The 15,792-nt window shown below is 45.1% G+C and overlaps 1 protein-coding gene across 1 annotated transcript in view; it reads left to right on the forward strand.

Moving 5' to 3' along the window:
* The first annotated feature begins 146 nt into the window (after positions 1–146).
* The window catches only part of mast4 (microtubule associated serine/threonine kinase family member 4), a 210,915-nt gene continuing 195,269 nt past the window's right edge, over positions 147–15,792 (forward strand). The window contains exon 1 of the mRNA XM_063209690.1: positions 147–712. Within this exon, the coding sequence (XP_063065760.1) occupies positions 425–712 (288 nt within the window). The 5' untranslated portion in view covers positions 147–424. The remainder of the gene's footprint in view (positions 713–15,792) is intronic.

The following is a 15,792-nucleotide window of genomic DNA, read 5'->3' on the forward strand; positions in this document are numbered from 1 at the left end:
GTGTCAGAGCTGTAAACTTTTAAATACTGTGATATGCTATTCACTCCCATGACCTCGTCGCTCAAAGGGCAGTGGTATATTTACGCTGATAGGCGCAGGCAACAGGGTCAAGGTGGGAGGAGTCCTCCCTCCGCACGCCGAGGACACGAGCGGGGCGAGCAAGCTCCCTCAACTTGTACTCCGGTGTCAGTAGCAAAGTTGGGAGAAGCAGGGATGAGACGCGCTCACGCCGCCTCTCCGCCTTGCTTGATTTTCAATGGGAGCTCACTCCCTGCTTGTTTTGTTAGCTGAACTCTGGCTGTAAAATGAATTCAGCGTTCAGGTTTAGTGACAGATGTTTCTCAAAGGATTCGTGCGCGGAGAAGTGAAATAGACGCGCATCCATTCACCATTCAAAGTGGTTGACAAGACTAATTAAACCGCAATGGAGGAGGAACGTTTCGGATCGTATGGCAGTGGTGAAAGACTGTCTCCGTTGAGCTCAGAAACTATATCTGACAACGAGATGACACCAGAAGACATCGAATGTGAAAATGTCAATTTTGGAGAGTTTCAGCGAAAAGACTCGATTGACTACGAGATCCAGTTAGCAAGAAGGAAGGAAGGTGTAACGCACGGGGCGCGAGGCGACAGCCACGAGCCGACTTTACAGCTAATAGAAGTTATAAAAGAAGACGAAACAGAAGAAGACGATGAAGAAGAACAAGAAATGGTAAGCAGCAGTGTTTGGGATGCGCCAGGAAAAGTGTTCATTTACTGTGGCGCACTGGCAGCGCGTTGCCGTGCGTGTTTGTGTTCTCCTGTCAGACTGTGTTTGTGTGACAGCAAGCAGTTTGGAGAAAGTTGTGGGTGAAAGTCATCGGCTTCTGCCCAGAGTCAGACTCTCCCTCCCAAATGGGCTGCCTTCATCCCCCAAATGCCGCATAATGTAAGCCTGAATGCTTGCAGAGGCACGTTTCAATCACTGTGAATCACAATCATAAACCTTGTCATGTCTTGTAAAGGAGATTTCAACGCCTCCTCAAGTGAGCAAGACTTGGTGACAGTCCGAGCACGTTTGTCATTTATCGCTTCATTTAATAGACTAAGCAATACATTGCATTGTTTGTGTGTTCATTTATAAGGAAAATCGTGTTGCTGTTTTGGTTTTCTATTGTATATCAGAAGAGGAAATAGGTGGACTCAGCGGAAAGCCCATGCATTCATCCTGGCTTTCCCCATCCAGCTCATGTCCTTGTTGGGAAAAAAACAAAAACTTCTCAATGGTTGATGACATGAGTATGTATGAAATCTCTGCATGTCCCTGCAAAGTGCTTAATAAATCTCAGCGAGAGAACATTCAGTGCTCTTGTAGTAATTGATGGCCATAAAGCTATCAAGTTGGCTGTTATGAAACAGCATTGCTTCCAATAAAAGCTGAATATGATTGCTGTGTTATATGCACATGACTGCGTCTGTCATCAGAGACTAAAGAAATTATGCTGTCGGACTGTATAGCCCAAACACAACACATTATGAAACACAGCTCGAGTTGCATGTATGTTAAGTTGATGTAGGACAGATGGACGGTCCAGGTCTTGACTGGTTTCAACTGCTTTGCAGAGATGCCATTTCATTGCAATGCATTTGGCTGACGCCAATATGGTGACCCATTCACCTGTGAGTGAAGGAGAACACTGTCAATTGTAGACCAAATGCCCTCAGGTGCCCTGAGGTGACTCTGAATACGGCTGAGGTGACAATTGTCAGTGGCGTCAAGCAGCTCTCATATGCACAGGCTTACCTGGAAATGTGAGCCAGTGCAAGCGTACCTGGTGAAGTGAGCCAGCGCAGGTGTGTCAGAGGGTGTGTTTGGGTGAATAACTCTCAAAAACTGAGACATTGACACCTCACACCTCACAGGCCTACATGTTCACACCTGTGGGTGCTTGTAGATGCCTTTCCTCCTCTCTGTGTTCTTTCTACTTTATCTATGTTGTTTCTGATAAGTGTCTGCTTAACGTAAAGCCATTTTAACATTACACACTAGGTCTACCTGTAGATAAATTGTGTAGATAAAGCCTCTCTGCTTCTCGTCAGTGGGTGGATGGCCAGGCCACACTGCAGGCTATATACACTGACTATATAATGTTGTTCCCTCCTGCCAGCCCCTTATCACCCCTCTGTAAACACAGTGTAGCTCATGGTGAGAGAAGGAGGCTCATGCTCAACATCTCTCTCTTCAGGGGCCGAGCTATAGGGAGGGCGAGCAGGGCATTTGGCCCTGGGCCCAGGGCTCTCTTGTATTGGTGGTGGGGGCCCTATTATGACCTTGGCAGGCCATATGGGGGGGCCAATAAGTGTTTTGCCCTGGGGCCCTGTGTGCAATTGTTCCACCACATCTCTCTCCTGATGTTATAAGATGCAGGAGGTCCAGTGGCCTGCTGAAACGGCCAATGGCTTTTTCCACCTCCTATACCCTTGTAATGTAATGTAAACAAAGTGCTAAGAGAGCGAAGGCCTCTCTTTTGTGGATTTGTGTTGGAACAAATTAAGTTGTGTTGAGCAGCCAGAGCTGACGTGTTTGGAGAGAGAGAGAGAGAGAGAGAGAGATAGAGAGAGAGAGAGAGAGAGAGAGAGAGAGAGAGAGAGGAGAGAGAGAGAGAGAGAGAGAGAGAGAGAGAGAGAGAGAGAGAGAGAGAGAGAGAGAGAGAGAGAGAGAGAGAGATAGAGAGAGAGAGAGAGGTCTGTGATGCCTGTGATTATTATTAGTGAGATTAAACTCCGTTTGTTTGGGAGGATCATGGCTGTTCCTCTGGCGTAGGTCTAGAATGGCCACCGTGAAGCGTCGTTCCTCAGATGTGTCTGCCAGGGTGGTGGGAGAGAGGAGAGGAGAGACGAGGCTGAACAGGGATTTAGGAGAGTGGGAAACTGTGGGCGAGAGTAGGGCTGGGCAATATGACGATATCGTTATCGTGATATAAAAGTGTATATCGTGACCTCTCTCCTATATCGTTTATATCGTGATATTCAATTGTATAAAATTGATAAAATTACTATCATTTAATTGCATTTCATGTTGTCACAATACACACTATAAGTTCATGTAACTGTAAAAATAAGAATAAAAAGATCCATTTTAAAGAAAGGTTGTTTTGCAACATGAAAAAATAAAGAGCAAATAAAGAGAATAATTGAAAGCGTATGTAATTGTGCTATATTGTGATGTATATCGTTATCGTGATATAAAGTAATCCATATCGTGATATAGTTTTTTATTTTCCATATCGTGATGTAGTTTTTTATCCATATCGCCCAGCCCTAGGCGAGAGACTGGGGTAAGGACTGGGATGAGGTGTTGGAGGCAGTGAGACAGGGTGAGAGACTGTGGTGTGGGTTAGAGTTTGGGAGACTCTGGGTTAGGGAAATGGGTTGGAGGCTGCCAGACAGAGTGAGAGACTAGGGATAAGGGACGGGGCTTGGAGACTGTGTGTGCGTTCCAATATGCAATCTTGCGTCCTCCACTTGTGCTTGTGGCCTTGTACTAGAAAATAATATGCCATGATGATATCACTGACAACAGAATTATATTTCAATATCTCACAAAAGCTCAATTGTAAAGTCATTTTCTCATTTGCAAACTGGATGGGGAATGAAGTATAGTCCCCCAAGACTTGTTTTGGCTGGGCTGACAGCGGGGAAACTTATTTGTTTTCTCCACGGAGGAGGTGGGGCGAGGCCAATGTTAATTGTTATGCTGCTCAGACCTAGTCTCGAAGAGATTTGAAAGTCGATGATAATCAGGCTAGGGCCTGGCAGGAGTCAGTAGGCTGGGCTGGGCTGGGGTGGAAGGTGGTGGTTTGGAGGCTTGAACGCTGTGCTGGCACGGGAGGGTGGGGCTCAGTTGGGCTGACATTGAAGGCTGATGGGGGGGGGGGGGGGTGGGGGTCAGAAGGTCATGTTTACTGTGCTCTTATTGGCCATGGGGTTATCATAAATAAGGTCTGTGTGTCATCAATTCTGTGTTTTACTGTAGGAGAAATGAGTAGGCTATATTTGATAGCATCACTCCAACCCCCCCACCTTGTCCTCTGGTCCGATAACTGACCTGTGGGATGGGGGGTGGGACGGGTGGCCCAATACTACGAGGGGGGGGGGGTGTGGGGGTGGTCATCTGTTCTGTGTTTTACTGGACGAGGTAGGAGTATATTTGATGGCAGCATCATGGAAAATACAATAAAAGAACCAAAATAAATAAGGGAGAGAACGAGTGAGTGAGTGAGTGAGTGAGAGAGGCCGAGATCCGCGCTGAGCCATATTCTGTGTATTTCTTTCTAGAAGCTTCTTTGTCGCCAGGTCTTGGCTCTCTTCTCCTGCCTTTGGCTTGCTGCTGGGGTAAATGATGAGATTGAATTATGAAGCATCCCCAAATAGCTGGTCCCGCCAAATTTATCCCGTCGCACAGTGAAAGATGAGCTGTATGGTGGCGGCTCCCAAAATTGCTGTATGTGCTGCTTCCTTGATTGGTGTCAGGATGGATTCTTCTTCTGGGCCCGCAACAGACAAAAAAAAACAGATGGTAGTTTTTGGAACCACGCGCTGCCCTTTGTGGTGGTGATACGGATCAGAACCAATAAAAATCCAGTGCTGAGAGCTGAGAAAATCCACTGTTTTGTATTTGTTTACGTCTGTGTGTCACTGTTTATGTTTGGTGATCTGTATGGCTGTGTCTGCCTGCTTACCTTGTACTACAGTATGTCTGTCTGGTCTGTCTGTCTGTCTGCCTGCCTGTTGTAATGACTTTGTCTTTGTTTCCTGTGTTGTCCCTGTCCTCATCCTGTGACCTGTATGGCATGTGTGTGTCTTGCTGGACTAGGTGACTAGGCATGGGTTGGCCAGCACGGCAGCCTATTAACCTACTACCCTTACATAACGACAACTAGGACATCTGAAGTGTTCAGACCATCAAACAAAGCAAGCCCTTTGATGCATTACATGATCTGCATACAGACAATATACTTCCACCACAACCTATGTTGAAACACAAAGCGTTGTCCACTCCACAGTATGTTTTCCATATGTGTGTGACGATCCACAAGTGGTCAGAAGAGCAGCTCTCACATTGTGTTGATGTGAAGGTTAATAATACTGATGCTAATGCGTTAGCGTGTTTCCATTCACCTGCATGTTAATCTCCCCTCTCCTTTAATCACGCTCCATGGCAGAGGTGTCAGAGGTGAGCTCTCGCGGGGTGTATAAATAAAGCAGGACATCTATTTCGCGCAGGGAGCCTGTGGGCTTGCTGAGGGGATGTTCAGCGGTAGTGAATGGAGCGAGTGGCTCAGGGGCTAAGAGGATTGAACTTTAATCTGTTTAAGGCTCCTCGCTCCTCTCGGCCTCGCACCGGGCCGCGTATACGACGGCTAACGATGCCAGCACAAGGTGGAGGAGGGCAGTGTTGCCAGATTGGGCAATTACCCGCCCAATTGGGCTACTTGGGATGGCCGTCTGCGGGTAAAAACGGGAAAAATTGGCCATTTGGCGTTTCTTTCTGCAGTTTTGTGCCTATAGAAATCAATACAATTTGTTGAAATTGTGCGGAATTTAACACATTTTGGCGTTTTTTGAGAACCTTTTGGGCGGGATTTGATCAGACACATCTGGCAACACTGGAGGAGGGAGGCAATCTGATCAGTTCACTGACTGGTTCCTTCATGTCATTCATGCCGTTGTGATCGTGAGGGGTTTGTGAGGGTTGTGTGAGAGCCGCCATGGCTACTGCAGGCAGATAGTGTGAGGAATCTGGTGATTTTGTTATTTACCTGCTCACAAATGGCGTTTCGTATGCAACTCGTCATCACTGAGTGTCCATCACCTGATGGCTGCAAGGTAAGGCTGTTTTTTAAGCGTTTGCTCAGCTGAGAGTACTTGGGTCTGTTTCAGGAAATTTGTGTAAATAAATCGGCCTGATTCATTTTATTGCATCCTCAATTTTATGTTAAGATGATTGCATCATTAAACAAGCTTATTTTAACACATTGACGCCTAAGGCACCTGCAAAAAAGGGTGCTGAATGCCTGAGCCCTTTTTAAGAAAAGCTGCACCCAGCCTATAAAAACTTAAATATCGCAGCTTCTGAAGCACATAAAAGTTGCATTTAAATGCTAAGACCCTCATCTTTCATTAGAATGCGTTCATTCATCTCAAACAAACACATTTTTAATGAAGTTGTCCCAAATCTCATGAGCCTGAATGTTGCGTAATGCAGCTCCAGGCACCAGGGCCAATGTTGTGCAACGCAACATCAGGCATCAATGGGTTAATATCAGGCAGATCGAATACCCACGACCATTATGGTCATATAGGCTACTAATCAAACCTTTCCTCATTGGTTCATTGCAGACAGTAATGAGGTGAAACGGGAAAGCTAAAAAAAGCTGCATTAGGTGAATACTTGTTTTTGTTTTGAATCGCACACATCAGTCAAATGTGGTCCAGGAAATACAGGTTCTGTTTAACACCAAACAAAGATAGCGGATCTCAAAATATACACAATTCCAGTTGCTGTCACTCCTGAAAGGCTGTGGGCTTTTTTTATTTGAATGGAGGTGTTTGCTGTGTCAACATATGAATGTCATGCAAACATTTTGCAAAGCAGTGGCACCAGGATCCTGTAACGCCCTACTTCTTCCGTCAAGGCTGCTACAATATACGTAGCAAGTGATTTTTTTTTTTTCAAACATTTCTTTATTGAGCTTATTTTATTTGCAGAACATCACAACCCACACCCACCCTAAACCCAAGGCACACACACAAAAAAATACAAATAACAAAAACAAAAACAAAAAACATAATAATCATCATAGCAAGTGAATGTTATTTTCCAATTTCATGTTTGGTCCATGATTTGGGCAGGGGGCATTAAGTTTAATGGTACTTGTTGGGACCTACATAATATCAATGTTTTGATGCCACAGGACATTTTCTCCTCATCATAGCCAAACATTAAGCGTACCGGAAATGGCCTTTCTGGACAGACCACTATACAGTGAAAAGTTACAGAGGGGAAGATGATGCAATAAAACAAGCTTATTATTGCGCCTGATGATACTGTGAATGGAACCCGACTGCACATTTTCAGTGTATGGGAGTAAAATGTACTGTACACACTAGGGACGCAAACGATTAATCGATTAATCGACTTTAATCGATCAATGCGTTAATCGATTAAAAAACATTAATCGCAATTAATCGACAATTCAGCTGACAAGAGACTCAGGTGAAATGGGCATGTGAAGGGTGTGTGTGAAGAGGGGTGTGAATAGTGGTAATATTATATCACCTTTTGGATTAAAGAATTTAAATATTATTAATTTAAATGTGGTATTTATTCACAATTTTTAATGAATTTTTTCAGATTTAGTAGTTTTTTTGCTAGAAACATTGAGATTTCGAGGGGAAAACGCCACTTATCAATTGATCGTAAGTCGATCGATAAGGCTATCAATGATTAATGAATTAATCGATAATTTGCATCCCTAGTACACTCACAAAGAAAACACAGATGATTTACACACAGACAATATACAGATAATTTACAGCCTCTGGGATCGGGTGACCGCTGTCTGTGTGTAAACGTCAATTGTGTAAATTGTTTTTGTTTTGTTTTTTGGTGTGTGTGTGTGTGTGCGCGTGTGCGCGCGTGCTCGTGCGTGCGTGTGTGTGTGCGTGTGTTCGTGCGCGCACATGCACGCACAGACTCACCCGCACGCACCTGTGTGTGTGTGTGTGTGTGTGTGTGTGTGTGTGTGTGTGTGTGCGCGTGCGTGCGTGTGTGTGTGTGCGCGCGTGCGCGTATCTGTGTGCATGCGTACATTTCTGTATGAACTTCAACATTTCAACGCTCAGGAATTGACTAATGGTTAGGGGTCTGGGTGAAGTAATGAAGCCTAACATTAGACCCTGAGAAAGAGGGTGCAGTGAGTCTGCCGACCCGCTCGGACATCAGGCTGGCCGAGAGACATGTAGCGTAGCCCCTCGGCTGTCAGAACAATAATTCCCTCCTCTGCGTCTCCAGCCACGCTAACTCGTTTGGGAAAATATGTGTCCACATTTTTGCCATTGACCTTTTGCCCTCCTGGTTTGATTGGTCTGCAGATATGTTTTTTTGTTGGTGTGGGGGAGTGGAGTAGAGTAATTTGTTCTGTTGTTCTGTTGCAGTCAGAACATGGAAACATGGAAGTCTGACATGGACAGCACTAGGGCTGGGCGGTATATCATTAAAAAAAACATAACCTACACAAGGTTCACTTTTTGATGAGAAGGGTTTTTAAAACGTTTTTATTCCAAAAAGTGATTAAAATAAAAATGGAGATTAATTAAAATTCATGATTTTATCTCATTTTTAAATTTATTTTCAGCCTTTTTTTCAAAAACATTGAGATGTGGGGAAAATCGCCGCTTATGAACAAAAATCGTGCAGAGAACCGTGATATTAATTTTCATCAAGAAAACGGTGATGCACATTTTTTCCAGAACCGCCCAGCCCTAGACAGCACTGTGGGCTGTAGTTATGGGCCCCGGTGAAAATACCAGGGCAGGACATATTACATAAAACAGAGATGAGTCTTAATTAGCCAGTTGGCCAAGTTAGATCTGCTCTGTTCGTAAAATAGTTAATTTTTGTTCTTCAAATACTTGGAATCCTTGCTTATTGAAGATCGCTTACTTTTTTTCCCAAACATTTCTTTATTGAACTTTTATTATTTGCAGAACATCACAACCCACACCCACCCCAAACCCAAGGCACACACACACAAAACAAAATACAAATCACAAAAAAAAAGTAAAAACATAATAATCATCATCCCAATAGCAAAACAAATTCCCATTTAAATTCCCACTGTATCCCAGCCCTCTACTTTAATATTTGAAGATTGCTTACTGTTGATTTTTCCATGCATTGAGTGCCTAGATATCTTTTCTCCTCTTATTCCTTGGTCCTTACAAACTCAAGCACACTCGTGAAGGCAACATGACCTTATTTCCGCGATGTAAGTCTATAGAAGTGAAAAAGAAAACATTGGCAAGTCATGAGATACTGTCTCTTCAGCAGGCTCCCAGTTGTCCTGCTGTTTTGCAATAATGTAGAGAAACACCCATAGAAGACATAGGAGCGACCTACATGTCAAATAGATTCAAGAGTCGAGATTAATAGCCAAAGATAATTTGAAAAGGCAATTCGACAACAAACTCAAGCTAACACCATAGAGGTTTTACTTTTGAAATCATAAACATTTAAAACTAGAAATGCACTCTGAGAATGCAGACCTCCGCCAAGGAAGCTGTTTGATAGAACAGTTTACTATGTTACACCCTATTTTTATTTGAAGGCTTTCTTAGAAACCGGAATGTCAAAATTCGCCCTGTTCCGCAATTCAATTTCTAGGCTAACAATGGTGAAGAATCTTTTTTAAAAATCCTGGTTCCGGTTAGTGATCCAGATAACCACCTACATTTCACACCACATCTCTGTCTCTGCTTCTCTCTCTCCCCCTCGCTCTCTTTCATGTGCTTGGGAAGCACATATGTTTTCACCTTAGCTGAAAATCCCAGATTTTTTTGCTGGCCGTATTCATCCAGCAGCAAACTTGTGTCAACACAGGAAGCTTGAATCCCCATAAAGGGACTCTTAAGGGTGCTGCTGTGTCGGCCAGGGGGGGACAAGCGGGTCACTTGTCCCGGGCCCAGGGAGAGGAGGGTGGGCCCAGATTTGTTCCCGTGTTACATTGTATACATTGAGGGCAGGTCCTTTCAGATGATTTTGTCCTGGGCCTGGTGATAGCTGTCAGCGGTTGAGGGCTTGGAGGTCAAGGCTTGGAGCTTGCCAAGCATATTACAGGGAGGCGGGAGGGAGAGTCCATCCTTCGCTGTCAAGAGAGGGGTGTAGGGAGGGAAGGTTGGAGGGGAGAGTCAATCCCATGCTGTTTGGAGAGGCGAGGTCGGGGTACTGTGTGACCGTGCAGAGACTGAGCACACAGACTGTCCGATTCTTACATCTCCCCAGACAACATGAGACCATGTTGAACCCAATATATCGCCCCACCTCCCACCTCCCACCCCACAGACAAAACATGCACACACACATGCACATACACACACATGTACATGCACGCTGAAGCACTTACTCTCTTGCTTGCTCTCTTTCTCTCCCGCTTCTCTCCCTCTCCCTCTCCCTCTCCCTCACACACACACACACACACACACACACACACACACACACACACACACACACACACACACACACACACACACACACACACACACACACACACACACACACACACACTCCCCACTTCACCCCACCCATGAGCCGACTCTAGACATTGCTGTCGGGCCGTCCCATGGAGCGGGTGTAAACAAGAGTGCTGACCTCTTTCTTCCCGGTGGGTGACTGTGTGGGAGTGTGGGACTGGAACTGGGCGAAAGTTTATAAGTTTAGGTCAGGCAGATGTGAAGGTCTATGAAGTCATCCAACAACATCCAGCAGCAGCACTGACAGACTGACTGGGAGCCGAGCTGCTCTGAGAAAACTAAGGGTGGGGCGGGGCGTGGGCCTTCAGAAGGGTGATGATACGGTGGCTGTTTAACCCATGAAGGACCGGGACATTTGTGCCATACAGCCTTTTAAGACCAGCTGCAGTAGCCTATGATTATTCATTGGATCATATTGGCATGTAGATGTATGATGTTCATTATGTCTTGAAGTTATATTAAATATTCAAGTTCTTTTGTTTCAGACATGTAAAAGTTTAGTTTCATCGTCGAAACATGTCAGGTAAAAGATAAACTTTTACATGTCTGAAACAAAAGAACATATTGGGATGTTTTTGTAGTAGCAGACGACAGGGTGATTCAACCAAAGATGATGCCACTATTGTATAAAATAAATGTTGTTTTTGTTGTTTTTACTGGATCATCTAAGAAGCATGTTCAATGCTTGTACATTCATTTCCAATTACTAATTAATGCATGGGCATGGACTGTGGTTGTACTACCTGATGCTGGTAACTAAAAAAGTAACTGACCCATTTACCTATAACAGGGTTTACATTTCTTTTACATTTTCTTGACCTATTAGTCTAGGGTTTTTGTGTGTGTGTGTGCGTGTGTGCGTGCGCGCGTGTGTGTGTGAGAGAGAGTTTGGGTGGGGGATGTCTGCAGAGAGACGATACCACAACATAGTGTCAGTGTCTGTCTGTACACAGTGTTCTTGGCTGTACTGTGTCATCACAACTAGAAATTGGATGCTGTATATTTGTGGAAATTATAGTATGTGAGTGGTATGAAAAACAAGCTGTGTGTGTGTGTGTGTGTGTGTGTGTGTGTGTGTGTGTGTGTGTGTGTGTGTGTGTGTGTGTGTGTGTGTGTGTGTGTGTGTGTGTGTGTGTGTGTGTGTGTGTGTGTGTGTGTGCGCGCATGTTTGTGCGTGTGTGTGTGGGGTCATGGCAGCGGTCATAGGGCTGACCACTTCCCCATCACCTTTGACCTTTTGACGTAAGGCAGATCATCATACCTCGACCTCCACCTCACCCTTGACTCTCACTTTCTCACTTTCTCTCAGTCTAGCCATATAGCTTTTCTCGTTCGTGAAGGCATTTTATTATGGCTTTCAAAAGTCTGTCGCAGCATTTGTTTTGACTACACAGCATAAACAAAATACTGTATCACAGTATTGCAATATGAACATACAATTACACACTTTTTTGTAACAACTGGTAAGCAGCCCCAGGCTTTTGCATCCCAAATTACTAAATTCTACGTTCACAAATGCTCCGTGAGGCCTGTCACTGTGAGCCCAAAGCATGCATAAGTCCAATTAACACTGCATGCATATGTCTGCCTTTATTTTAAGTCATGCATCAGACTGGTACAGTGTCCCGGCGTTCACAGCCTGAGCTCACAGAACTCCGCGAGTTCATGTTGGTGTGCAGCATTGTTGGACATTTTTGATTATGAAGCCCAGGCGTCAGCATTACGTCCTGAAAGGACCAGCCGCCGCAGCTCACAACTAATCCATAGCCCCCAGTGGTGCCTGTTTGGGGGGGGGGGTTCTTTTAGCGGTGGCTTTTTGCTATACTGACAAAGAGCTTCTCTCTCGGCTTCGGGCTATGTTCTTGGCTTCGGCCACTTGTCTTCTGGACTCAGCACGATGTGGGGAGGCTGGTTACTACAGAGATAGAGCCTTTAGGATAGTGTTTCTCAACGGGGGCTCTGCATCCCCCCAGGTGGCGTTACGGAAGCCTAGGGGGGCGTACAGAAGGATACAGCTGAGAGGGGGGGGGCACTCATTTGCCATTGGGGGCTCTGGGGAGGATGGTTACTACTATACTGATGAACAGCCTCTCTCTGTCTCTGTCTTGGTCTTGGACTTTGACTTTGTCTCTGTCTCTGTCCTTTGCCTGTGCCTCTGTCCTTGGCCTGTGCCTCTCACTCTTGGACGATGTACTGGTTGGGAAGGATGGGTACTATGTTCATGAAGAGCCTTAAGAGATGACAAAGAGTCTCTGTATCTGATAAAAGTTCAGAAAGCACCACACACTGATTACTTTTTTGTCTTATTTTATTTCTTGGAGCGAACAACGCCTTTCGCCCAGTGCGCCTTCTGGTTCGTTCGAGTTTTCTGAACTTTCATATTTGAACAAGATATAGAGCATGAGTTAGGGGGGACTCATTATACGACAGAAGGGCTTAGTTGGGTACACAAGACAAAAAACACACTGCCTTGGACTGCATACTGGGGAAGAAGAGAGACAGGCAGGCAGGCTGTTATTTGTCTGCCGTAATTCTTCCAAAACCTCTGTACCTCCATGTGTTACTATGCTGATGAAGAACCTCTGTCTCAGTCTCTGCCACTGTTCTTTGCCTTAGCCTCTGTCTCTCGGAGAGCGCACACTGGGCAGGCAGGCTGTTATTTGGCTGTCGTAATTCTTCCAAAACCTTCTAAAGAATGCAGCCTGTGGCTCCAGGAGCGAGGGCCACCGCTGAGGGTTCTACTGCGTGTTGCCATGGAGCCCAGAGCCAGAGCCCAGGAGATGTAGATGGAGTCCCCCAGAGTAGCTCATGGTGGTTGGAATGGCTGCTGCTGAGTGCTTGGCTTGCTGAGATCTGGGTCTCTGTAACTATGCACACAAGAGTCAGACGTGGCGTGCATGCATGTACGTAACCGGCGGTCTGTATCCTGTTGGTGTGGTCAGCCTCTTTTAATCCAGTAAAGCCAGTTAGACCAACCTACTTTTTTTTCTTCGCTTTGTCACTTTGTGGGGGAAATGACATAAAAAATGCTGAAAAAACACACACACACACACACACACACACACACACACACACACACACACACACACACACACACACACACACACACACACACACACACACACACACACACACACACACACACTTTCTCTCCCTTGCTCTTTTTTTTTTTTCACTCTCAGATTTTTGCAGGGAAATTACCTTTTTTTTTTTTTGCTCAACTTGTTTTGACTATACATAGACATGTTGTTTTGTGCTGTTCACCCATACTGGCATAATGAATAGAAGTATGTCATCTGTAGTGGTCCGACTGGTTGGGGAGCAGTCGCTGTGCACATGCTGTTTTGTTTGCCCTGCGGGTTTACACATTATAGCAATATAAAAGCACAGATAACACGTCACAATAACATAAATGGTTAACTAATGGTTAGCTAATGGTTTGTTGTGCTTCTATAATAGGCCTACTATTGTAAGCATTGATATATCATTATTACATCAATTGTATGACATTTACTGAACATTTGCTGATGACAATAATATATTAGGGCTGCACGATTATGGAAAAAAATATAATCAAGATTATTTATATCAAAATCATGATCACGATTATTAATCACGATTGTGCAGAAGAGCTTATGCCCCCCACCCCCCAATTTCCAGGGGACATAATAATACCTTACCATTAGTTAACATTAGTTAACCATTAGTTAACCATTTAGCGTTAAGGTTATTGTGAAGTGTTACCAAAGCACCTAATGCGAAGCTGAGCAGACCTCCTCTGACTATCTCTTTCTGCAATTTCTGTTGTACCCTACGGGCCGACCTTACGGGACTAACCTTGAGGATTATAGTGGAGATAAGGGAGTGTGTGTGTTTGATCAGCGTCAGTTGGTCAGCCGGAGAATAAGGGAAAGGCGTAGAGAGAGAGAGAGAGAACGAGGGAGAGAGAAGCCATCAATCCCATTTCTTTCAGGTTTTAACACCGCAGGCTCACAAGATCCGGCTTTTAGTGGATATGTGTGTGGACATAACGAAAGGTTATGGCTTAGCGGGCAGCGCCTGCTAAATGATAAGAGCACAGAGCATTCGCCTTCCAGTGCTGACCACACTCTACCAACCACCAGCAACAGTGGTGGAAGCTAATTGAACATGGGGCAGCCACTGACAACACTGAAGCACAAAGTCTGTGACAGAAAAATGTTAAAATTCACTACCATGCCACTCGATGCTAAATTATCATTTTTTTGTCCAACACTTAACAAGCAAACTTCTAGTTTGTTGTTAACTGGCATTTGCCTAGTATGGTGCCAGTGTCAATTTCAGGTAGGAAGACAATGACGCACTGCACCAAATAAATGTAAAAGTAATTAAAAGTAATACATACATGTAATATTGTCATGTGGAGGTAATAACTTTATGTAAAGTTTAAACTTTATGTAAAGGTTTCTGTCTCCCTCTTGTCTGAAGAAGGGAGACAGCAGTTGATCCTGGGCTCCGCTGTGCCCTGCTATCAAAACCACTGACGTATATTAAATATGTACGTCAGTGATCAAAACCCTCCTTACCCCTCCTGATATGGGGCGGTGTGTTTGGTTTTCATTCTGCACATCTCACCCCCATGTGGATCCTCTGATGGGGAGTGAACTTGGCAGGTCCGGTCCTTCAACACTGCTGCTGCAACTCTGCTGGCAGATGCACAGAGAGAAACACACAAACGCAGAGAGACATAGAGCGAGAGAGAGTGGGAGAGAGAAAGAGCCAGGGTGGGAGAGAGACAGACATGCGGAGAGAACGAAGGCCAGAGAGGATAAGAAAGGAGAATGAGTGCATGAAGGAAGCTAGTCGTGTCACTTGGCATTGCCTATCCTTGGAGAGAGAGAGAGAGAGAGAGAGAGAGAGAGAGAGAGAGAGAGAGAGAGAGAGAGAGAGAGAGAGAGAGAGAGAGAGAGAGAGAGAGAGAGAGAGAGAGAGAGAGAGAGAGAGAGAGAGAGAGAGAGAGAGAGAGAGAGAGAGAGAGAGAGAGAGAGAGAGAGAGAGAGAGAGAGAGAGAGAGAGAGAGAGAGAGAGAGAGAGAGAGAGAGAGAGAGAGAGAGAGAGAGAGAGAGAGAGAACCTGAAGGAAGAGCTGTTGAGGAAGGAGGGAGCGAATGATTGCATGCAAGGGGCAAGCTGTGTCACTAGACCTTCAATATACTAGGTAATGGAATACTGAGTCCAGAGAGAGACAGAGAGGGAGAGACATACAAACAAACAAATAGAGAGCAAGAAGGAACGAGACAGAGAACCCAAGCAAGAGCTTCAGGAAGGAAAGGTGTCAGTAGGTTGTCTAGTACCAGAGCTGCAGGGTTTGAACACGTGCCCGAGGCCATGCTTGCTAGTCTAGCGGTTCTCAGGTGTCAGGTCACTGATTTGTGACGCCAGCAGAAGTGAAGAGAAATGTGAGATGACAGGGTTGCCTCCGACTCCGTTTGCCCAACATGGTGTTTGCTAGCTAGCAGCC

Source organism: Engraulis encrasicolus, chromosome 11 (genome assembly GCF_034702125.1).
Source record: "Engraulis encrasicolus isolate BLACKSEA-1 chromosome 11, IST_EnEncr_1.0, whole genome shotgun sequence".
Classification (NCBI taxonomy): Eukaryota; Metazoa; Chordata; class Actinopteri; order Clupeiformes; family Engraulidae; genus Engraulis; species Engraulis encrasicolus.